Below are 24,893 nucleotides of genomic sequence, written 5' to 3' on the forward strand. Positions count from 1 at the left end.
ACAGTCGAGCGCTGCGTCTGCCTTTAGGCTGGAGAAGCTGCAGAAGAGCCCAGGTTAGACCAGGGGTGGCTTTGTATGCACTTGAAAGCCAGCTTTCCTGCCTTTATGGTGAAGCCTGGTGGGCGTGGCAGGTAGATGATCAAGGTCCGATGGAGGTTATTGGCTGCACAGAGCACTGTGTCTGTGAGAACTGGAGACCATCACCATGGGAAAAGCTTGGTGCCAGGAACATTGCAGGGGAGCTGGGAATCCTGTGTGTTAAGGATTTTCCAGTCCTGGGAGTGGGAAGAGCAGACTTTGCATTCAGATCTGAGTTTGAATTCATCCTCTCTTTTTTACTGGTCCTCTGACTTTTGTCAGGTTATATACCCTCTTTGAACTGCTGTTGTTTTGTTTTTATTTTTTTGTCTCTCAAAATAGGAGAATTACGGCCTGCTGCTAGAGTATTTGATCAGAGTAAATGATTTGTGTCTATAAGATGCCACGTACAGTCACAAGCTCAGTGAGAAATGGGCTGTAACCTCTTCTTCTGCAACTCAGTGCTTGACAAGACATGGGGGAAAGCTAGTCCCTAATTTGTGTGTGATGCAAGTAGGAACAAAATTAATGTCTTGCGTTTCCCTAGCAGTATTCTTACTCCTTTGCTTCATTTACTTCTTTCCTCCTTTCCTTGCCCCTTTCCCATCCTCCACCAAAAGTGCCTGAGACTCTCTCAGAACACTAGATTCAAATTATTTTAAAGGTTGTCTCATCCTCATGAAATGACAGTAACATAAAAAAAAATCTGTACACATCCCAGAATTCATTGTATTTGATTTACACACACACGCGCGTGCGCACGCGCACACACACACACACACAATCAGGCTACCTCCCACTTGCTGAGGGAGAAGGACCACTTTTTCTGAGTTTTCATTCACTGAGCGTGAGAGCAAAGTCTCTTATGCAGACTTTCATCAGGCTTCGTGCATGGTATTTTTAATTGGATTTCTGCTTTGTGGCCATAGAATTATTCTCCTAATAGAAGAGAGGAAGTGGAGACATAGACATTCTGCTGAGATATTGGTATCATATTTGAGTTGGAAAGGACTTAAGACAGCATAGAGTCGTAACTTTTTATGGGTGAGAATCCATGATGTTGTAACTTGGACAAGAACCTGGGTCTTCTGCCATTGTGTCCATGCAGGTGAAGAGGCACCTGGGTGGGAGATGGCAGGGATCCTTCTTGCTTGAGTTCCAGGGTCTTGCTAGTTTTCATTGCTCAGCTGCCTTTAGTTTATATCCATGTGGCCTCTCATGGGAAGGTCACTCTGTCCTGATAGACTGAGTTTCTTATCAGCAAAAAGCTCTGGACCCACTCATATTTTCCAGAGTTTTTCTGCTGACCTGCTGACGCTTTATATAAATGAGACCTAAGAAACTACTGGATATAAAATCCTTATTGTTATCATTTGCCCTCGAGTTCCATAGGAATGGGGTGCTGTCTCAGGCTGTCTAAGGCTAGATCTGAACAAAGATAGGGTGATAGGCTGTGCTGCTGGACCCTCCACAGTCGAAGGGGACTTCCACCTTAATTTTTAGAATCAGGCAGATGAGTTCAAATCTTGCCTTTACCAGTTATTAGCTTTGTGACCTTGGGGAAGAAACTGTACTTTTTGTGTCCAATTTTCTTTGTCTGTAAATAAGTTCAGTATTTATTTTAAGGTTTTTGTTTTAGAATTCAATGAGCTAATTCCCTCATTTATACCTAAAATACTGATCGCGTGGTTCTATGCTGGTGCCTTGGTAGTTGATTACTAAGGGACTTGGCAGTGAGAATGGGGGTGGGGCACCCCTGGATAATAGAGCTTATATTCCAGGATATGCTTGTAAAAGACTGGATGTGCAGTGGATTTTTAGTAAATATCCACTCCTTTCCTAATCTGCACTGGTTGTGTATATATCTTTATACTAATATATGAACAATTTTTATTGCAATTTAAATATCTCTGTACTACTTAAAATATGTAGCTATAACAAAAATACGTGAAATAAAATGATTTGACTTTTATTTTCTTTTGAATAAGCCAAACAAAGTAAAATAGAAAAGAAAAAAGTTTTGAAGGAGTAGAAATAATTTTATTTCTGTGGAATCAATTCCGTATAATAGGGTTTTTGGTTGTGTTGTTAAACATCATATAAAATTGATAGGTTGTGACATCCCGGAAATGAGGAAACAGGGGAGACATACTACCTCCAATGCAGTCATTTTGTTACTAAGTCCAAACTCTTTCTGCTTGCTACATGACAGGCCAATAAATCGGGAGATGAGGTGTTGGAGCAAGGAATAGTGACTTTATTTGAAAGGCTGGCAGACCCAGAAGATGGCATAGTGATGTCCTGGAGAACCGTCTTCCCCAAGTCAGAATTCAGTCTCCTTTTATACTAAAAAGGGGTGTGGGTGTGTTTGGTTGTTGCAAACTTCTTGCTGTACAAATTGTTTGTCCTTGGAATCCTTTGTTCTTGCAGCTGTCCATGTGGGTCAAATCATGGTGCCCCTGTAAATCCTCCAAAAAAAACAAAGGTTATTCTCTATTTTGCAACTTGCCATCTCTATATAAGTGCAGAAGAGCTAACATCCTTAAAGATCAGAGCCCAGAGAATAGGCTCTCCTGGATATTTCAGGCTAAAGGCAACTTTCTTTTACAAAAGGTGCAGAGCTAGCAAGTCTGAGTCTAGAAAACAGGGCACAGGGTTAAAGCCAAAGGAACACATCTAAGATGGAGTCAAATTTGTTCTTTTCTATTACAATTTCTTTTTCCACCTCATAAATAATTTTAGTAAGAAACATGAGCAATTTAGTATTTTTGCTTCTTTATAACGGATAAGTGGGCCAACTACATTTTTGTGAGCAGGGATGCTGTGCGTGCCTTGGGGTCACAGCAAACTCTTGTTAGGGATGGTCGGCCCTGCAACATGTCTGATGCCCCATGAGTATTGGTGAGGTTCCCCCTAACCAGGGGCTCTCTTCAGGAACCAGCATATGGGCTTGACTTCTGGAGACCTCTTTTTCAGCTGCAGGAAATTTTTTCAGATACTGTGATTGAAAACTCACTCCAGCTGGGGATAATTAGGGACTAAAGGAAGAGGAAAAGGGCTTGGAGTAGAGTAGAAGAGAAGGACAGAAGATCAGGGAGCCTGGGGGCTTGGCAGCGGGGCCTCGGGGGAGAGAGGAGCAGAGGTGGGGAGGGGCCCGGCTCCGGAACCAGCTCCTGCACATGTCCCCGCACCCAAGCCACACAGCTTTTAATTGGCCCAAGACTCTCTCCTGTCTGGATGTCACCCTGGGCAGAACCTTGAGAATCGAAGGTAAGGGGTGGCAGCACTCACCTAGGGGATCACTGAGGACTTTGTTCAAGTCCACAGTGCCTGTTCTGGTCATGTGTCTTCACTTGTCCTTTATCTCAGGATCTGAGAAGCAGGAGCAAGGAACTCAGGGAGAGATCCAGGAAGACATCTGACTGTGTTAAGAGACGATAGTCACAGTGACACGGGGAGCGAAGACACTTGCAGCAAAGTAAAATAACTTCACAACTATTGCATCAGAGCTGCAGGTGTGAGAGAGCCTAAGCCTGTCTCAGAGTGCAGGGGACAAGCGGAAAGGAATGGTAAAATTAACACTGACAATTGAAATTTTGTTAAATAGCCTGCTACTGTTAATTGTATCACTTGAATGTATGCAGGTGTATTTCTGTGAGCATTTATAGGTTCACACAACCCCACCAGCCCCTCTTGCCCCCATCGGGGATGGGCTTTCTCAAGCACAGTGCCCCTCCTGCTTGGGTGGGCCATGCTGCAGGTCCTCGCCTGGGGCCGGGCTGCTTGCAGGGCACTGAGTCCCCGAGGGACGGCCTGAGAGACACGACAGGAACATCTCTGCTCTTGACTGGGGGCCTCCTTTTCCCCCTGCAGTGTAAGAATGCCGGTGACTCAGTTAGAAGCATGCTTCCAAGCTGTCCGTGTCCTTGCCATCCAGAAGCAGAGCCTGGAAGCTTCCGAATTTCTCCAGAATGCGGTTTACATTCACCTTCGACAGGTGAGTGTATGTCCTTTTACAAGTGGAGGAATTACTGCCGTTTTCCTGGAACTTACTCACCATTAGTCCATCTGATGTTTCTGTGCTAGTATTCAGTATGGCATGCTAAAAGTTCTGGAGTCAGATCTTGAAACCCTGATGAAGAGGATTATTTATTTTATTTCTTTATATGATAGTATTTTACGTTCAAAATTCAGAATTTTCGGTTCTTTGAGGAATGTTTTTGGGAGTTGGAGAAACAACTTTGCTCTTACCATCTTTGTGACCTGTTGCTATATGCCTCTCACCTGTCTTCTGTCACTTGTGAGGCGGTTCCATTTGTGACCCTGTCCGGGTTGTTCATGTTATAAAACATAAAGTCTGTTAAAGTACAGTCCCTTTTACTCCGAAGACATTTCACAGATACTACTTAAATCTGGGTGTGGTTTTAAGAAGACAGAATCATTAGAACATGTACTTGCAGGTTGCTAGTGCAAAATCCCCAAATCAATAGTCTAGCTCAACATCTAAAATCTTTCTAATCTACCTTGGGTTTGTATGCATAAGTGAAGCAGTTTGCTAAGAACTCAAGACCAGGTTTAGAATACAGGCTGGTGTAGCTCAGCAGGTCCTCCCAAGCTGCTGCTCTGCCAGGGGGCGGGGCCGAGGGGAGAGGGCGTGTCCTGCCCTCCCTGAGCTGACATTTTCATGGCAAAGACCTTCACCAGGTGAAGAACTTGGAGTTTCTTCTAAGAAAAGTGGGTTTGAAAAGAGTCCTAAAAGCACGGAACTGACACAATCCCATTTGTCTCAAGTAGGGGAGAGTGGCTGTGGGGCCACTTGGGAGACTCGTGAGTCCAGGTGGGCAGTGTTGTTGGCTTCCACTTGAGCGGTGGGATGGTCAGTGGGTAAAAGCGAACAGATTGAAGATATGTTTAGATGGTAAAAAGGAAAGGATGAATGCTGTCTGTGAAGGTAGGATGGAGTAAGGCCCAGGTTTCTGGGTGGATTAATGAGGTAAATGATGGTCCTGCTGTGCTCTGAGGAGGGAAAGCTGCAGAGGGAGTTCTGGGGGAAAACTGATGAGTTCAGCTGTGGGTAAATGAAAGGCTGTTAGATGTGTGGTCTGGGAGCTCTGGTGAGAGCCAGTAGTGAGTAGGGGGAGGGGAGAGAGACTTTCAAATCATTTTGTCTTGTGAACATACAAATAAGGATGAGTAATGACACACTTAACACCTCTATATTCTGGATTTAAAACCCAGTAACATTTTGCTATATTGAGTGCAGACGTTCTTAATTTTTTTTTAATAGAAATAAAATAAATAGAAACAAAATAGTGGAGTTAATGAACATCTTAGAGTTGAGGTGTGTCCTTGTATGTATTTTGATACCTCATCTGTTTATAACCATAATCTACAAAAAGTTAGCTTGCTTAGCATAAGAGTTAAACAGAGGGAAGTGGCACACACTGTTGGGGGTTGAAGCTGATCTTCTTGGGCAAATTATGTAGCCTCTCTGTGCCTTAGTTCCATCTTCTGTGACTGCGCCCGGGCCCCTCATCACAGCTGATTTCCTAGACTAGATGTTGGGAGGGAGGCTGCTGAAGGGAGTAAGAAGAGGCAACTGCTAGGGATACTGAAGCGAGAGACAAAAACAGATTAAAGCCGATGAACTGAGTACAAATACCCTCAAAACAGAAAGAATCCTGCAGTGTTTTAAGCCACTTAGCGTAAGGGAAACAAAATCACGTGGACCCAAAGCTCTTGAGCATGTGAGTATTGTGGGTGGGAAGGTGTCATCAGAAAAGGGTTGAGGAAAGGCCTTTTGGTTTCCCTTGACGTTTCCAGTAAGGATGGGGAGCAGAAGTGAAAACCCCCCGCTTCACAGTGGAAGCTGCTGTTTTGTGTGAAACTGACCAAAGGTTGGAAAACAGTCATCAGCGGTGCTGGCAAATGAAGAGACTTCTGGATGGGGTGGGGCACTTGCTGTGACTTCCAGGTGACCTGCTGGCTGGGGGCTGTGAGGCGGGCAGTAGGTTTGCAGGGTGACCCGTGTATAATCCCTGGCTCTGAGGCTGCTGGTCTGACTAGCAGACCTGGGCACCCGCAGTCCTAATGGGGCAGCTAGGGATGTGGCCTGGGACACCTGCCGTGTCGAGGGCCAGGAGAGGGCTCCCCTGAGGGAGTGTCCCTGTGGAGAGTGGAATCGTCCTCCTGCAGGGTAGGAAGTGCCTCTGAGCAGGGGGCCGGATGCACAGGCAAGACCAGCCTGAGCACGGAGGTTTTGGAAAGCCGGAAGTCATAGAGTGGCCAGAGCAGCCTTGTTCCTTGGAGACTGGAGGGAAAAGATGCTGAAAAGGCAGGCTAGGGTCAGACCCTGTGGTGGGTTATGAGAGACAGTAAAGGACTGGTCAGGAAGGCACGAGAGAACCCTGTGGGCATTCCAGGTGGGGCGTCACGCCGGCGGGAGGAGCAGAGTTATAGACTTTGCCACTTATTAGCTGTGTGACTTTGAGCAAGATCACCCCACCTCTCTCTATATATATCTTCATCTGTAAAGTGACAGTGACAAGGCTTAGTTTAGCTCTGATCCTCTTTGTCCAGTCCTGTCAGTGCTGCCCTGCAAGGTTCTGCAGCGGCTGCTCTTATCCTGACATGGGAGGGCGTAGAGGGACATTGTAGCACCCGAGGGCAGGAAGGGGTTGCTTTAAAAGCAGACATGTAGCCGCCTGCAGCTGCAGACCTGCAGGCAGTTTGGTTGACCGTCCTGGAGAGGACTTTGGAGGCCTTAGCATCGTCTTAAGACTTGTTTTCCCTTGGGGACCGGATTTGCCTTTGCAGATTAATATTGAAGATTTGGGCTTCTGGCAAAGCTGTTTTCAGAGATGGGTATATACGTAACATATCATATAAAATAAAATGCTTTTATTTAATGTGTGGGACTTTGCAGCTGTTGGGAACAGCTCTGTTGGCCTGGTCTCCACGGAGGACACTAGGGGTCAGCAGAGCGTGCGGGAGGGCAGGCAGCCCGCTGTGCTGCTGCGGGGGTTTCTCCCCAGCATGGTGCTCTGTTGAGTTGACTCTTCTCGGAGTTTGGTTGCCAAGTGAGCAGACAGCAAAATAATGAGTTCTGGTGGGATTGTATAATGACAGGAAGAAAGAGGAACCCGTAGTTTTCGGGACTAGAACATGCTTCTGGTTCCTGATCCAGTGTGTTCCATTAAAGAATTGATGAGTTGTGTCTATTCAGGGACTTGATTGATATAAACGTTGAGCCTAAAATTTAAGAGTTATGTTTTATTTGGCGGGAGGTCTCGAGCCGGGATGACAGCCTCTCAGATCACTCTGAGGGACTGCTCCCAAGAGGTAGGGGAGGAGTTAGGATATACAGGAGCTTTACAACAAAGACCAGGTAGTTGGAACAATAAAAGATTGCTTGTTATCTAAAGAAAGCCAGGTATCTCAAGTTCAAGAATTTAGTGCTTTTCTATTTATGGGAGGAAGCAAACATTTGGACTCACTGAATACATTCTTTAGACAAGCACCTAGCTATCTAGGGCAAGTATCCTGTTCTTTCTTATTCTGAGTCTGCTCAGAGGGCACCATTGTGAGTGGCTGCAGAGGCTGGGCTGCAGGCCTGTCCTTGCTGGGGGTTGGCGGCAGCCGCTGATGACTTGGTTTCAGCATGCTTTGTTTACTGACATGGTTGCAGTAGTTTCATTCACATTGTAGTATTTTCGTTCACCGACTGATTATGGATATCTGGAAACTTGGAAAGCAACCGAGATGGAATTACCACAGGTACCTTCTACTTTAATAAGCCGTGTGCAAACATAAACATGGAGGAAGCATACAAAAGGATTTGGTGGTGTAGGGAAGGGTTTCTGCACATTACAGGTGAAGGCAAGGCAGAATTCCTCTTCTTTGTGGGCAGGGACGTGAGTCCACCTTTCTTTTCTGTAGTGGTTTCTGAGAACAGTTTATGGTAATTAACAAACATTGACAAATGGTGGCACACATTGCATTTAAGAGCTGGCCAGCTGCAAACTTGTGTATTGGACAGGTGGATTTCATAGGCAAGTGGTCAGGTGGATGGGAGAGAGATGGAGCCCAGGCCTGGGCCCAGATTCAGGTTTAAATCGCCATTTCCTCACCATAGGGTCTTGGATTAGAATGTAACCTCTCTTAAACTGTTGGTGAATCTGTGAAATGGGCATGATAATATTCGTTTCTTCCTGGGATTGTTGTAAGTTGTAAAGAGTATTATAGCACACATGAAGCTCTTAACACACTGGCACTTAGCAGTGTTCACTGTGTGCGGCCGCCCCGCTTGGCGTGTGTCAGAGCCATAAAGGCAGCATGAGTCTGTTGAGGACGCACCGGTAGCCCCTTGAATAGGTTGTGAATTTGGTGATTTCCTTTAATCCTTGTAACTCTGTGTGTCATGGGCAGTTATTTTCATGGACAGATGAGGAATCTCAGGGTAAAGAAGACTGTAATTTGCCCAAAGCCAGACCAAAATTTTGGGTGCAGGGGCCTCGGTTCAGCATGGGCCCCTGGGACTTATGCCCTCTCCGTTCAGCACCAGAGCCAGACGTGGAGTTGGCTGTCACCCAGCCCAGAATACCCAGCAGGAAGCAAGAGACACCTGGCCCTGTGCTGCTTGAGCAAAACTCCGGAGGAGAGGCAGTTACAAAAGGGAAAAACATAAAAACAGACGACTGCAAACTGTGATCAGCTCTGAGAAGGAAAGGAACACGCCTCGCCGTGCAGAGCTGGGAGCTTTCCCGTCGGGGCTGCTCTGGGGGCGTCCATCTCAGATAAACAAGCTCTGCTGCTGCACCAAGGCAGGAAGGCAGGGTGTGTGTGACCAGGTAGACTGGGCCTCATTGATCATACTCATTCCCCATTAAGCGGCAGCTGTCACGGGCACTTACCTAGTAAACAGATGTCGGCCATAATCATCACACACTTTGCTTGGTAGTTTTATTGGCCCCACCTTTGAGATGAGGTCATTGAAGATGGGGAGTTTGCTGCATGCCCGTGATTACCTTGGAAATACCCCCACTGGTCTTTCAACCAAGACTGCGTTGGCTGTCATGTCCCAGCCCTGTGAATGGCATCATGTAGCTTCTCCCAAGTGGCCCAAATGACTGACATTGATTTTCTTAATTCGTAGGAAATGGTATGTGACGATAAGAGAAAAAGGTAGTAAGAAATTGTTTAGAAAAAGAGAACAAAATCCAATTCTTCCCCCGCTGGGGGAGCGTACCCTGTGTCACCCACCCCACTCACTGCCTGGTACCTCCTCCCTGCCAACTCCGTGTTCAGAAGCCACTCTGAGCCTTTGAAGAACATTTTGCCTCATGACACTGATGACTATGACCTGCGAACTCTCTGTCCCTGGTTAACTCTCTCTTCAAAGCCATTTAAATTTTATGCAGGCTCCTCCACTCAGATGTAAGAATAACCTCTTTAAACTTTTTGATGCAGCTCCTTAATGAAGATCTTGCGAAGGAAACCTAGCCAAAACCTGGGATGTATGCATATAGTGACTGTAACCAGAGCACTTTGTGAAGTTCAGAATCAGAGGGGTAGGAGACTCAGGAAAGGCTTTTTTAAGGTAGCAAGGGGAAAGTGAATGGACGCAGGCTGTGTGAGACTGAAACATCTCGGTCCCAGCCAGCAAGGCACCTGCATTCAGGATGGTGTGTGGGGAGTGCAGAGTTCTCACAAAGAAAGAAGTGGTGGGATGGGATGGAGGACAGTTAGGTTCTTACTTGGGAAGGAAAAAGTGGGCTGAACATTTCCTGGTTGAACAAGAGGACTGTGACATGATGTGCTTGTATTTTGGAGAGAAGGGTTTTGTGGAGACAGGCCTAGGGAGAACGTTCTCTGGCTGGGGAGTCAGCACAACAGGGAACCACAGAGAACCGGGCTGACCCCAGGGCCCCTACTGGGGGAAGGGCTGCCCGCCAATTCGAGTCCTGGTGGCTGCTTCTGTCCCTTAGCTGGGGCCTCAGAGCTCCCTTCACAACCCAGTCCTGTTGATACAAGAAAAAAAACGTGGGGCATGAGAAGGGCTGTGTCCCAGGCTTTGGTTGAGCCCCTGGGATGCGCCCCGCCAGATGTGGGTCCTTGGCTTCGTGCTGGAAAGTATTCAAGAGCAAGCCACTGTTGAGTCAAGGTAGATTTATTCAGAGAAATACATTGAAAGGCAAGAGAAAGGCCAGGAAGTGTGGGGGTTGGGTGCTCAGATTAAAAGTAGGTACACACTCCACAGACAAGAGTGTGGGCCTTCTCCGAAGAGGGAGAGAGAGGGGTGACCGCGAGGAGGCGCTGTGTTGCTGGTTTCCATGGGCTTGGTGGTTTCATATGCTAATAAGTAGAACGACCAGCCTAAGGGCAAGGGGATGGAATTCCCAGGGATTTGGCCATTTCCCACCCTTTGACCTTTTGTGGCTAGCCTTGGGACTGCCATGGTGCTGGAGGCGTGTTATTCACCATGTTACTATTACAATGGGTGTATAATGAAGCTCAAGATCTGCTAGAAGTTAAATCTCTTCATCCTGAGCCTCAAGGCCTATTGGGGGTTGAATCCTTCACCATTTTGATGTTAATTGCTGTGGCCTTCCTTGAATGGCTGTGCTCTGCCCCCTTCCATCCTGTCTCACTGTGATGACACAGAGAGAGCAAAGGCCGGTCCCTGCCTGTGCTCCTGCTTTTAACAGGGGGAGGGTTGTGGTGGGCTGAGGATGACTCTGAGTGGTGAGAAGGATGTTTCAGATTTTCGCACGTGGGATGTGGGGACCTGCCAGCAGCCACCGCAGATTTATCTCACGGGCATTATCGCTTGTGTCACTCATCTTTTTCTATTTTTCTTTTTTTTTTTTTCAGTATTAAATCTAAATTTAATATCAGGATTTTTTAGGAAAGAAATTTCTCTTTTTCTTTCCTTTGGGGCTCTTTTTGGGGCATAGGTAATTAGGTGTATTTTCTGTTAGTGGAGGCCCTGGGGCATGAACTCAGGACCCCGTGCACGCTAAGCACACGCTCTACCACTGAGCTCTACCACCCACCACATCATCTTTTTCTTTTTGCTTTAGCTGCCAAGAATCTTACAGCTGAATTTCTAGTCGGCCTTTAACACTTACCCTGACTTCATGGCATCCATTTTTATGACTTTACCTCCCCCTGATTTCATTTAAGTATTGAATCTCCATTTTCTCTTCACTCTCACTTTTGTCTTTTTGTTGTTGTGGTTGTTAAGCTGTGTTTAAAAAATTGTTTAATTTCTCTTTTTAGCAGGAGGCTGAAATTAAATAAATATGTAAACAAACTTCTCACACTTAAATGCTTTTATACATTCTAAGCTGTTTAGTAGTTACTTAAAAACTGAATTGAATACTAAAGTGATAACATTTTTAAATTATTTTTTATTTTTTATAAAGGTATAGCTGATTTACAATATGATATAAGTTTCAGATGTACAATATTTGCTCCACTTATAGTTATTGTAAAACATTGGCTGCATTCCCTGTGTTTTAAGATACATCGCTGTAGCGTGTTTACGTTACATGTAGCAGTTTCTATAAGAAAGTTGGTTAACGCAGAGTCCGGGATTTGACTGTGCCTGACGCAGGTTCACGGTCACCCTGCCTGTCAGTGCCCAGACCCTCACTCCTGTCTGCAGGGGAGCGAGTGGAGGCAGCTCTCATCAGCACTGGCACCACCCTCTGGGTGGCAGTGACAGCAGTGACTGTGGACATGCAAAGTGTTGTTCCAGGATCTTTACATTCATTTCTTCATTTAATATTTAAGCCCTCCTGTGAGGAATCGTTTTATGTTTTTAATGAGTAATACACTTTATTTTTATTTTGATAGACTTCAAACTTCTGGAAAATTTACAGGAATAGTACAATGAACACTTAGATACACTTCACCTAAAAGGGCAGTATTTGTTCTTTTATGTCTGGCTTATTTTAGCATACTGTTTCAAGGTTCATCCATGTTGTAGCCTGAAACAGTAATTTATTCTTTTGGTTTAATAATATCTTTTTTCTTTTATTTGTTTTTGATCTATTTTAAAATAGTTTCATTGAAGTCTAGTCAGTTTATAATGTTGCATCAGTTTCTTGTTTACAGCACAACCCTTCTGTTATATAGGAACATACATGTATTCATTTTCATATACTTTTACAACATAAGTTACTATAAGATATTAAATATATTTCCCTGTACTACACAGTATAAACTTGCTGTTTATTCTATACATTCTCAGTGTCTGCAAATCTTGAACTCCCAATTTATCCCTTCCCACACCCTCTCCCCTCTGGTAACCATAGTCTGCTTTCTATGTCTATGTGCCTGTTTCTGTTCTGTAGATAAGTTTGTCTTTTTTGTTTTGTTTTGTTTGTTTTGTTTTAGATTCCACATATGAGCGATCTCATATGGTATTTTTCTTTCTCTTTCTGGCTTACATCTCTTAGAATGACATTCTCCAGATAAATTCATGATGCTGCAAATGGCATTATTTTATTAATTTTTATGGCTGAGTAGTAGTCTATGGTATAAATATACTACAACCGCTTTATCCAGTCATCTGTCAGTGGACATTTAGGTTGTTTCCATGTCTTGCTATTGTAAATAGTGCTGCTGTGAACATTGGGGTGCAGGTGTCGTTTTGAATTTGGGTTCCTTCTGGATATATGCCCAGGAGTGCGATTGCTGGGTCATATGGGAAGTCAGTTTTTTGTCTTTTGGGGAATCTCCATACTGTTTTCCACAATGGCTCCACCAAACTGCATTCCCAGCACAGTGTAGGAGGGTTCCATTTTCTCCACAGCCTCGCCAGCATTTATTGTTTGTGAACTTCTGAATGATGGCTATTCTGACTGGTGTGAGGTGATACTTGATTGTAGTTTTGATTTGCATTTCTCTGATAATGATATTGAGCATTTTTTCATGTGCCTATTGGCCATTTGTAGGTTTTCATTGGAGAAATGTTTGTTTAGGTCTTCTGTCCATTTTTGGATTGAATTGTTTGTTTTTCTTTCTTATCAATTGCAAAAGCTGTTTATATATTCTGGGAATGAAGCCCTTGTCAGTCTCATTTATTGCAAATATTTTCTCCCTTTGCATAAGTTGTCTTTTTGTTTTGCTTATTGTTTCCTTTGCTGTGCAAAAGCTTGTAAGTTTAATTAGATCCCACTTGTATATTTTTGCTTGTATTTCTATTGCTTGAGTAGGAGAACATTGCTGAGATGTATGTCAGATATTTTGCCCTTGTTTTCTTCTAAGAGGTTTATAGTGTCTTGTCTACATGTTTAAGACTTTAAGCCATTTTTAATTTATTTTTGTGTATGCTGTGAGGGAGTAGTCTAACTTCATTGATTTACATGCAGCTGTCCAGTTTTCCCTACAGCATTTGCTGAAGAGGCTGTCTTTACTCCATTGTATGTTCTCACCTCCTTTGTCAAAGCTTCAATGACCAAAAGTTTGTGGGACTATTCTTGATAATTTTGTTTATCCATTCATTGATGGATGGATATTGTTTGTAACTTTTGGCTTCTCTGAATGACACGGCTATGAAAATTGATGTGCAAATTTTTGTGAGAATATGTTTTCATTCTGTTGGCTGTACAGTTGGCCCGCCATATGTGTAGTTTCCACTTCATGGATCCAGATGGCTGATTGTAAAGGGACTCGAACATCCTTGGATGATGGAATGCAGGGTGGGGGTTTCCTGAAACCAACCCCCCGAGGATACTGAGGGATGACACTATATGTACGAGAATTGCTGAGCTATATGATACCTCTAACCTTTTGAGGAAACACGAGACTTTTCCAAAGAAGCTACACCATTGCCTCTTTCCAACGGCTGCGTATTGAGGGTTCCCATTACTCTGCCTCTTGACCGACAGTTGTTATTGTCCATGTTTTGATTATAAGCATCCTAGTGGGTGTAAAATGAGATCTCATTTTGATTTTGATTTGGCTAGTGATGCTGAGCATCTTTTCATATGCTTATTGGCCAATTGTGTATCTATTTAAATCCTTTGCAAATTTAAAAATTGGGTCGATTTTCTTTGTATTGGTCAGTTGTAAGCATTTGTTTTATATCCTGGATACTAGTCTGTTATTAGATATATGCTTTGCAAAATTTTTCTCCTCTTCTTCAGATTGTCGTTTCACTTTACTTTTTTTTAAACATTAAAACAATTTCTTTATAGGGGAGGTAATTAGATTTATTCATTTATTTTATTTTATTTTATTTTTTGCCAAGCACACACTCTATCACTTGAGCTATCCCCTTCCCCTTTCATTTCACTTTCTTGATGATATCCTTTGTATCAAATGGTTTTAATTTTGATGAAGTCCAGTTTATGTGTTTTTTTTTTTTTTTATTACTTGTGCTCTTGGTATTGTATCTAGGAAACCATAGCCTATCCTAGGACCACAAAGATTTATACAATGTCTTCTTTTAGAAAGTTGATAGGTTTAGTTTATACGTTTCCGTCTGTGATCCATTTTGAATTAAATTTAATTTGTTATATACAATATGGGGGTCCAGATTCCAGATTCATTCTTTTGCCTGCAGATACCGAGGTGTCTCTGCACCATTTGTTGAATAGACTATTCTTTCAGTGGAGTGTTGATGGCACACTTGTGGAAAACTGACTGGAAATGTAAGTCCCCCCCCCCCTGGATTTTTTATTGTGTCTCATAGATTTATGTATCCAAACTTATGCCAGTGCCATAATGACATGAGTACTATAGATTTGTAGTAAACTTTGAAGTGAGTCCTCCAACTTTGCTCTTCTTTTTCAAGATTGTTTTGGTTGACCTGGGTCCCTTGCATTTCCAAATGAATTTTGGGATCAGTTTTTCAATTTTTCCAAAGAAGTCAGCTGGAATTTTGAGAAGGAATCCATTGAATTTTTAGATCACTTTGGGGAGTCTTGACATTTTTAACAATATTGTCTACCATTCCATGAACATGGGATGTCTTCCATATATGTAGATCTTTTAAATTTTTTTTGGTGATACTTCAAAATTTTCAGTGTACAAGTCTTGTAAATTTTTGTTAAATGTATCTCTCATTTTATTTTTAATGCTGTTGTAAATGGAAAGGCTGAGCTTCTTAAGGGTGGGACTATATATGAATTTGATAATTTCTAGGATTCCTAAACAGCAAATACACTTGGTTTATATTTGCTACATAAATCTATCCACAACTCTTCCCTCCCCCGTGTTATAAGAAACCAAGGCCCAGGTTAAGCTACCTGAACACCTATGTGGAAGTGAGAAATGAGACCCTTGGGTGGGGCACAGTGCAGATGATACTGAAAGTTTATTCAGGATGGCTTCATGTTAATTTCTTTAAACAATCCTTTCAGTGTATATAGTCAGGTACATTAAGAACATGCCCTTTTGATGTGCAGAGGAGCTAAGACTATCATTTTCAAATAATTTCTAGTGAGAGTGTTATACTTGGAACCTAATTTGCATCAATCTTTGAAGATTTATGTTTCAGGAGCTTTGACTAAAGAACAACTGTCTTTATTCAATAACTACAACTAAATGCTCAAGCAACATGTAAGAGTTTGAGCAAACTGCCCCCACCCCGTAGTGCTGGTTGGTTGCAGCTGTAACTGGAGTCAGTGCTTACCTCTCCCTGTACGCTTGTGCTGATCTGCTCAAAGGGGTTCGTCCAACAGTTTGTCTGTAATCTGTTGGACAAAGCCATAAAACATTGATTTAAGGTTGCTGGAATGGAATCTATTCTTATTAATATTAAGTAAGCACATATTGAGCGCTTACTGTATGTTGGGAATTGTCCCTCAGCCTCACATGAATATTATTTCTCTTAAAACCTCACATATTTCCTTGTTATTCCCACTTTACAGATAAGGAGACTGAGGATTAGGTCTTCTCCCTTTTGGGGGCAGCTCATTATCAATGACTGGAAGTTGTAAGGAAAAAGATACTGATTCATCCTGAGAAAACATTTTTATAAGAGTCAGCAATGAAGAGGGTGACCAATGAAGAGGGTGATCATTGCTCGAGTGAGACGAGCCCCGGGTTGTACGGAGTCAGCATCCTTGTCCTGGACAAGGCACGTTTAGAGCTGAGTGGTGAGTGAGGAGACGCCGCCGCACAAGGAACGCTGATGCCCGGCCGTTGGGCTGTGCTCAGGCCCGGTGGGGCTTTCTCTTAAGGGCAGTGGACCGTCATTGACAGATTTTAAGTAGGGTAGTAGGGTGCTCTCATAGATCACTTTTGTGCTTGTAGAATGCTTGCAAACATTTAGTAGGCTCAGCAGGAGGTGATGTGATGAGTCAGAGTAGGGTGGCTGCGAGGTGTAGCAGTGTTCAATTTTCAAGTTGTTTTCAGTCCCAGTTTTGTGGCTCAGTAGCTGTCTCACTTTGGATGACGCACTCAAGGAAGTGAAACAATTTATCAAATCAATTGAAGCAGTGATGTACCCACATCCCAGGTCTGTTGTGGAGATCCAGTGAGATAACTTGTGCACAGTGTGCAGCGTGGTCCCCAGCACAGAGTCAGTGCTGAGTGAGTGCCAGTGAATACCTGGTAGGACAGGAGTGGGTGGTGGGACTCAGTGACTGAGGAAATCTGGGCCCTGAAGGAGTGGTCCAGGCACATCTGTGAGTGATGGGCCTGAGCTGGGAGAGGCAGGGAGACCTTGCCCCAGACCAGGGGCCCTGGGCATGACGGCTATGGGAAGGAGCACCGTGAAGTCAGCTCTGTGCAGGTGGAGATGGAAGTGCCCTTGAGATATCTAAGTGCAGTGTCACGAGCGCACAGAGGAGGTCTGGGCCCAGGCTGTGCATTTTCCTATTATCTCAATCCCTGAGGACGCCAAGGTATTGATCCCTGAACATGAAAGCATACTTTACAGGACAAGTGAATAGTAGTATCATCTCTGTCATCAAAGCTCACATCTCTTTATTCATCACTCACTTTGCTAATTGGGTACTTACAGAGCTCACTTCACCGCCCTCCCCTGGGCTCAGGCTCCACAGTAAAGAGCTGGTGAGCCTCCCTCTTTTCCAGAAGAAGACACATTTAGCTGGTAGCCTTCTATACCTCACCAGATTTAGAATTTTAGTTTGTTGTTTTAATTCTATTTTCTGTTGGCCATCTCCTGACAGGAGAGAAGATTTACCTCATGGTCATGTTTCAATTAGCTGTTACTGAGAATTGCTGATCTGATCCATAGTGTATGTATTTTATTAACTTTGTAGAGTTCTTATCATTTTTCTGTCTTTGCCCTTTAATTTTGTTTGCCACTTCAAGATTCTATCCTATTTGGGGCCTTATTTTTTTTAATTAAAAATGTCTGTTAGCAGTTTAGAAAAGAAAAGAAAAGAAAAAATGCACACAATACCTAAATTTAGAAAATATTTAGTGTTTTGTGTCTCGGCAATGGAGGGTTCTAGAAACTCGTGAAAACCTTCATTACACAAGTTCCTAAAAATGCTGATTAAGAAAGAAAACCTTCCTTCCTCATCTTTCAAGCTGCACAGCTAATTGTCAAGAAAGTGAGGGGAAATCCTCAGAAGCCAAGGCAAACCAGAAAGCAGGGATTCTGGGAGATACGTGAGCATTTGAAGCCCTGGGGTGCCGGTTGGCCCCTGAACTGAGTTTCAGTTTCCCTGACAGGAGGGCAGGGGGTGAGCCCCTGGCCTCTCACACTGGGAGTTGGATGGCTGAACCTATGTAAGGCCAAGCACATCCTGAGAAGCCTGCTTTACTAAAGGGTGAATTAGAAAGAAAGAAAAAAAGAAAACTTTCTTCAAGGCAAGAAAGTAAGGAAAGTGAATTTTGTTGGAAGAGGGGAAAAATATCAAATCCAAAATACGGATATAGTTTAAAGCTGTTCTGGCATGAGAGTGACCACATACTCCTGGCAGAAATTCACAGCTCCTCCCGGAATGAGAAGTTGTGATTTGAATGAATCAGTGGACAGCCATTCCGAAAAAGGCCTTCAGAGTCTTCTGGATGAAGATACTGTACCCAAACACCTCTCTTCCAAGGTCTCATTTAAATAACCAGGAAGGTTTTAAAGGAGAGAAGCCATAATCATAGTTCTATTTATTGACATTACTATATGCTAGGAATTCAGATGTGACTGTGGAGTTGTCTCCTCTTTTATGGACCTTACTTTCTCATTGGGGAGACAAACTGACATAGTTGGGGAGCTGGGTGGAGGGAGGTGTTAGTCTGTTGCAATTAGCCAGGAGAGGAGATTAAGAGAGCAGTGAAGGGTGGGTGACATTTTTAGCTGAGGACAGTCCTGTTCAGTTGGCTTTTAATTGCAGGCTCGATGAGTTGTCACTGGAGGGAATTGATCTTACGGAGGATGGACTTAGCTCAGGCCTCTTCAGAATGGACAAGGGAACCTGGAGAAAGACAGTAAAATCTGTGCAGACATTAAAGTCCACTTGAACGTGCTGCATTCCTGAGCAAAAGATAGGACAAGTAGGCAGCACTTCTTGAGGACAGAGAAGTGGTTTTTAAGGTTCTCCAAGAATGTATCCTAGGGAACCGAGATGGCCAGTTGTCAAACTATGACTTTGCTCTTTGGACGGTGTACCCGCCAAGGGTGTTGGCCGTTTATAAGTTTTCATTTCTCTTTAATATATGTCAGGTGATGAGGACGTGGGCACAAGCATTTGACACCTTGTCGAGGTGACTTTCGGTACCTGACTAGAAGCACGGTCACAGCTGCGGCTGCGTCATACATCTTGCCGCCCATCCCGTTCCCCGGCTCCGTGATCACGGCTGAGTGGTTCCTTGTTGACCTGTCCGTCTCCTCTGTGACATTGTAACCCAAGAAAAGACCGGAGCATAATAGCCTGGCTTTGTTCTTTTCCATCCTTCTCTTCGAATTATGATAACTGATAGTGGACCCAGTTATGTTAGCAGACGTTTTACAAGTAGGGCTCTCAGTACAAACCTTGTAATCCCCGCTTTGTGATCTAAAGAAAGTTACATTCTTTCCAAATTGTTTTGATGCACTTATGTGGGAAATTGTTGTAAGTTTGAATATGTATTTCCTCTCTGAAATATCATGGCTAGAGATGAATGTGGGTAGACATGGAGTGTGTTTTCTGTATTTGAACTGTATGTTCCCCTGAATTCTCCCCAGCTTTTTAAAGTCATCACTGGAGTGCTACCTCCAGAGTGTCCCAAAGCATCCACCACTGCCTGCTCTTCAGAAACTGTGAGTTTCCAAGTTGGAGAAGGCTGCTGTCTGGTGAGGCATTCTCTGGCACAACTCTGGCTGGCTGATGTGGGCTTAGCACCCAAGACTTGGCAGACAGTAACTAACCACGATCATGTCCATCTCTGGAACACTCATGGAGGATTTTAGACCTATGCTAGTGGCATTCGTTATTTCATTTAGTTTTCCCAACAAACATAATTAGATTTTATCACCTGTATTAATAAGGAAGCTGTCAAAGTGAGCGACGTGCAGACTTTGGACTGGAACACGGGTCTTTCTGATTCCTGTCTCTGTTCCCTCCCCGGCCTATCCTTCCAGATGGCCAGGAGACTCTTCCTCTGTCTTGAGTTTCCTGCTGATGTTACCACTCTCTTTGTTTCTAGGAGAGGAAAACAAGTCTAAACTTACATTCCAGTTGGAAATGGAATGGAGAGTTAACGTTGGAAGCCGGGAGAGTGTGTCCTGTGATGAAGCGGTCTCTGAGCCACTTCCACTGGGACGTCACGTCACTGTCTGGGCCCCTTGCTCAGCCTGTGCACAGGTGACAGTGCAGATGTGCCGAGCAGTCCTCCCGGACAGGGCAGTGGGTTGGAAATGAGTTTGTGATTTGGTTTCGTTTCATAAGTTCCTGAGGGTCTTGTCCTGGCACTTAGGGTGGGACCATTCCCTGTCCCACAGGCTCGTGCTCTGGGCCCGTGCAGACCTGACGTGGACTCAGCCTGAGGCTCAGGGCCCGTGGTGAAGCGGAGCATTTTAGTCCAGGGTCTGCTGGAGGCTCTGACACTTCTGGGCCTTGGTACTTTGTCCAGAATGATAATTCCTCCCCGAGTTTCAGATTTGCTTGCCTGTGAGCCGGGGTAGTAATAGTTTCTGAGATGATTGTAATGATTCAGTAAGGGGAGCAGAGTGTGCTGGCAGGAAGCTGGTGCTTAAGGAGCAGAAGTCGCAGTCACTCTGTCAGCCTCTCACTGTGTGCTCTGTGCTTTGAGAAGTTGTGTGTTTGGTGAAAGTCCCGCCCAAACCCTAGGGTCTAGATGAACTGTTGTTCCTTTACTTTCCCTTCCTTTTGCTCCTTCTCTTCTCTGCATCTCATGTGTAGGTAGCAGATTCCTATGTTTCAGGGAATACGGGCCTTTCTAGTAAAAGGACAGGCTGAACGCAGAGAGGTGGGGCCCGGAGGGGTTCTGGAGTGTCTGCACAGCGCTGCTTCCCTGCGTTTCTGCATCCGGTCCCGTCAGTGCACGAAGTCAGCCTTCCTCTTCCTGTGTCATCGGGTCTCTCTTTTATGGGAAAACCTTTTTTACGTGTCTTTTTTCACTTACATGTTTCTCTCAGATGCTTGTTGCTTTTCTCCCTGTGCTTCAGCGTTCCGAGGAGAGAATTCAGCAGTGCAGCATCCTCTCCGAGCTCTATGAGTTGATCGGCTTCCACTGCAAGTCCGCCTTCATCAAGCAGGTGGCCCCCATGCAGCGCACGGCCCCCGGCATCTCGGAGCCTGGCGGGAAGACCTGCTACCGACTCCTTCTGCAGACGCTTCCTGGCTACAGTCTGTCGCTGGACCTGCAGGACTTCAGCAAAGGTGTTGGAACTAAACCATTGCTTCAGTCCCATTAACCACGCCTGGTTTGGGCCCTGCTGTCCTGTCTCATCAGGGTGAATTCTGATTCGTGTAGAATAGGGCTCAGCAGAATTTTTTCTGTCAAGGGCTTGGGAGTAAATATTTCAGGGTCTGCAAACCTCCTGATCTCTGGTGCAGCTGCTCAGCTCTGCTGTTCAGACGCCAGAGCAGCCGGACAATCCACACACCCACAGAGCTTTATTCACAGCGGTGACTGGGCTGGATTGGGTGTGTGAACTGCAGTTTGTCCCCACAGCCTCCTCACTATTGACGCCTGCACCAGAGCGTGCATTTGCGACAATGGGTGAACCTACACTGACACGTCATCATCACCCACATCCCATGCTTGACACTAGGATTTACACTTGGTGGTGTGCACTCTGTGGGTTTGGACAGATGTAAAATGACATGTATCCACCGTCACAGCATCATACAGCGTAGTCTGTCTCCGTGACCCAAAAGACGCACCGTGCTGCACCTCATTCACTGCTCCTTCCACTCTAGCCTCTGACAGCCACTGATCTTTTAGTCTCTGTGGTTTTGCCTTTCCCAGAACACCATACAGTTGGAATCAGACAGTTGCAGAACCTTCCCAGATTGGCTTCTTTCACTTAATAATATGCATTTAAGGTTCCTCCATGTCTTTCCATGCCTTGATAACTCATTTCATTTTAACACCAAATAATAGTCCATTTTCTGGCTGGACCACAGTTTATTTATCCTTTCACCTACTGAAGAACAGCTTAGTTGCTTCTGAGTTCTGGTGATTACGAATAAAGCTGCTATTAACATCTGTATGCAGATTTGTGTGTGGACATAAGTTTCCATTTTGTCGAGTAAACACCAAGGAGCACAGTTGCCGGATCATATGGTAGGAGTACGTTTAGTTTTGTAAAAAATTGCCAGACCGTCTTCCAAAGTATCTGGGCCAATTTACATTCCCGCCAGCAATGCATGAGAATTCCTGTCGCTCCACATCCTCACCAGCATTCAGTATTGTCATTGTTCTGCTTTTTGGCAGTTCTGACAGGTGTGCAGTGGTACCTTGCTGTTTCAGTCTGCAGCCCCTTGATGACAGATGCTGTGGAGCATGTTTCCATAGACTTCTTTGGCATCTAGATTCCTTCTAGGATGAGGTGTGTGTTCAGGCATTTTGCTCATTTTTTAAGCAGGTTATTCATTCTTCTTGTTGAGTTTAAAGAGATTTTGGTATATTCTGGATATCAGCCCTTTATCAGTGTGACCCTGCCCTTCACCTGCAACACCGGAGTTGTCCTTTGGGTCTCAGTGGAGTGTCAGCTCTTCAAAGAGGTTCCCTGTCTTCCCTCAGCCTAAATACAGTCCTTGTATTTTTCACTTTCATTGACTCATTTTGTTCTTTTTAAATAGCATTTCCCATAATTTGTAAGTACATGAAAAAAAACAGTAATGATTGAACACCGCCTCCCCCACCAGGCTGTGTGCCCTGTGAGAGCAGAGACCCTGTCCGCACTCACCATGTCCCATGACAGCACATGGCAGATGTCCATGTAAATGTGTGTAATGGGGGGCCAAACCTGATGAGCAGCTATGACGACATTTGTTGGCTACCATTTATTGAGTAGAGTTTGTTTCTTGATCTTAATTATTAAATCACATGAATGAAACATGTTTCTTTTGAAAAATAAAACAACAAAGCACACCTCCATGTGATTGGTAATTTCTACTTAGACTTCTGACCCAGGAGGGGTTGTTCACCATCATTTTGTGGAGGAGGTTGCGGAGGTAAAGTAGGAGAGAGAGATCAAATAAAGTAAAAATGATAACTATCAGCTGGCTCTATTTTCACTAAGACATAAAAGTTACTTAAACCCTATCTCAGCTGTTGTTCTGTTGTTTTAAACACTTCTCATAGAATTAAATGGAAGCCCACTAAACCCTGAAAGGGAAATTGTGTGCTCAGGATCTGAAAAGTGTTTATGTCTATTTCTTGAGAAGCACATTTTCCCTGCTGGTTACAGAAAGTCGAGGCGGGAACACAGCCTTGCGCTGTGAGTGTCTGCCGGTTTCACGGGCTGCTCACAGTCATTTTCATTTTCTTGTGTTGCAGTGTATGAAGATTTTCCATCAGACCGTTTGCTCAGCCTTTTCCTGAATGAGGGATTGAATTTTCCACAGGAAGTCTTATGAAAGAGAGTTACAAGGCACATGGGTTTCCCAAAAAGCAGTAGTTGATGTAATAAACTCTCACATTGGTGAACTTTTTGATTACAAGCGGCTTGAAAATTTTATCACTAGGTCATATGCCACAAATCTGTCTTAAGAATAAAAAGATTCAGATTTTATAGAAGAAGCAGTTTGAATCAAGTAGAAATTATAATTTGTACACTATTTGGTGTTAGAACTTATACTCAGTCTTATCATAATTGCCTGTGGTAGGAACTGGATCATTATTTATTTATTTAAAAAAAATGCACTAGGTGCTATTTGCCCCATTCTTGATGCGGCAGTGCTGAGGTTAGTTAAGTCGGGCCGTTAAGAATGCTTAGCTAGGTTTTCGGGACATTGATTTCAGCCTCTATCTTTTTTAGAATCTCTTATTTTGTGTCGGCCTTTGGTCTTTTGACAACGTGGAAACACTGCAGGGATCTGTCTTTCCCTTTTTTCCTGTCTTTGTGGGAAAAGATCTCTATAAGACAGACTACTAGGACATTAAGGATTTTATGTGGGGTAAGTTTGGTCAGCTCTAAGGATTTCAATTAATACGTATTAATACTTGCTATTCAGCTAATGATAGTAAAATTATAAAATAACTTTCGTATACATCAATAAGTATATTACAATAAGCCCATCACCTAGATGAAGGAATTCACAAACTTTTCCATATTTCCTTTATTCAGACCTCTGTTCTTTGCCTTGTCCTTTGTTGAAGTATTTGACAGCAAATCCCAGAAGACAAGTCATTTTACCCTATGTACTCAAGTAGGCATGTCTGAAAACTGAGGGTCTTTCCTTTGATCAGGTTTTTCCATTTGACCCATGTGCTCGTTAAGTACCAGTTGTATCAGGCATCTCTCTAGGCTTTAGGGATCCTTGGGGCAATGAGACAGTCCTGGCTCCCAAGGAAGTTAAGGGCTGATGGAAGAAAGCAACACAGGAGCTTAAGTGCCTCACCTAAGTTCCCTGTGGGATGATACCAATTGGACAAAATTTGTGCACAATACAGTGGGATTCACAGAAGGGACTGGTCAGACTTGTAGGGCAGGCAGGGAGAGAGGCGGTCAGCAGGGCTACAATAGGAGGAATCGTTTGAACAGAATCTGAAATCTTTTCCGCCAACCTTCCTACGAAGCCCCTAGGGCCCATCACACACAACCCTGTGCTGTAACTGTTTTTGATTCCTGTTACCACATCTCCTTCAGGAAGGATTTTAGGTGGAAAATATTTAAAATCAGTAATTGCTGCCAGAAGGGACATAGAACAAGAAACATGGAAACAACACAATGTCCATCAGCACATGACTGGATAAAGACGAGGTCATACATATCTACAATGGAATACTACTCAGCCATAAAAGATGCCATTTGCAGCAACATGGATGGACCTGAAGACTGTCATTCTAAGTGAAGTGGGGTGGAAAGAGAAAGAAAAATGCCATATGACTTCATTTATGAGGAATCTAAATTTAATAACAATAATAATAAGACCACCAATGAACTAATTATTATTTTGATTTCTTGAATATGTGTAAGGACATCTGACTGTCCTTTGTGATTGGGTTACCATATTCTGTTTATTATTCTTTTGTAGTTGGCTTTATTCCTCTGGTAACTATGTAAGTTTAAAAATCTAAAGCTCTAATCTGTTCTTAGAAACAATAATTAGTACATATATGTAAACTAAAAAATGCAGTGTACTCTATACATGTATTTACATGCAATATGTGTATGTGGAGTTGAACTGTAATAATTCTACCTAATAATACTGAAA

At 43.8% G+C, this 24,893-nt stretch overlaps 1 protein-coding gene across 1 annotated transcript; it reads left to right on the forward strand.

The window, feature by feature from the left end:
- Positions 1-36: 36 nt before the first annotated feature.
- On the forward strand, positions 37-24,893 carry LOC135320230 (trafficking protein particle complex subunit 9-like). Its single transcript, XM_064483096.1, has 5 exons — positions 37-2,400; positions 3,448-3,647; positions 3,952-4,075; positions 20,672-20,885; positions 23,014-24,893. Exons 3-5 carry the CDS (start codon positions 3,959-3,961, stop codon positions 23,091-23,093), a joined length of 411 nt encoding a protein of 136 aa, XP_064339166.1. The 5' UTR covers positions 37-2,400; positions 3,448-3,647; positions 3,952-3,958; the 3' UTR covers positions 23,094-24,893.

This window comes from Camelus dromedarius, chromosome X (assembly GCF_036321535.1).
Source record: "Camelus dromedarius isolate mCamDro1 chromosome X, mCamDro1.pat, whole genome shotgun sequence".
NCBI lineage: Eukaryota > Metazoa > Chordata > Mammalia > Artiodactyla > Camelidae > Camelus > Camelus dromedarius.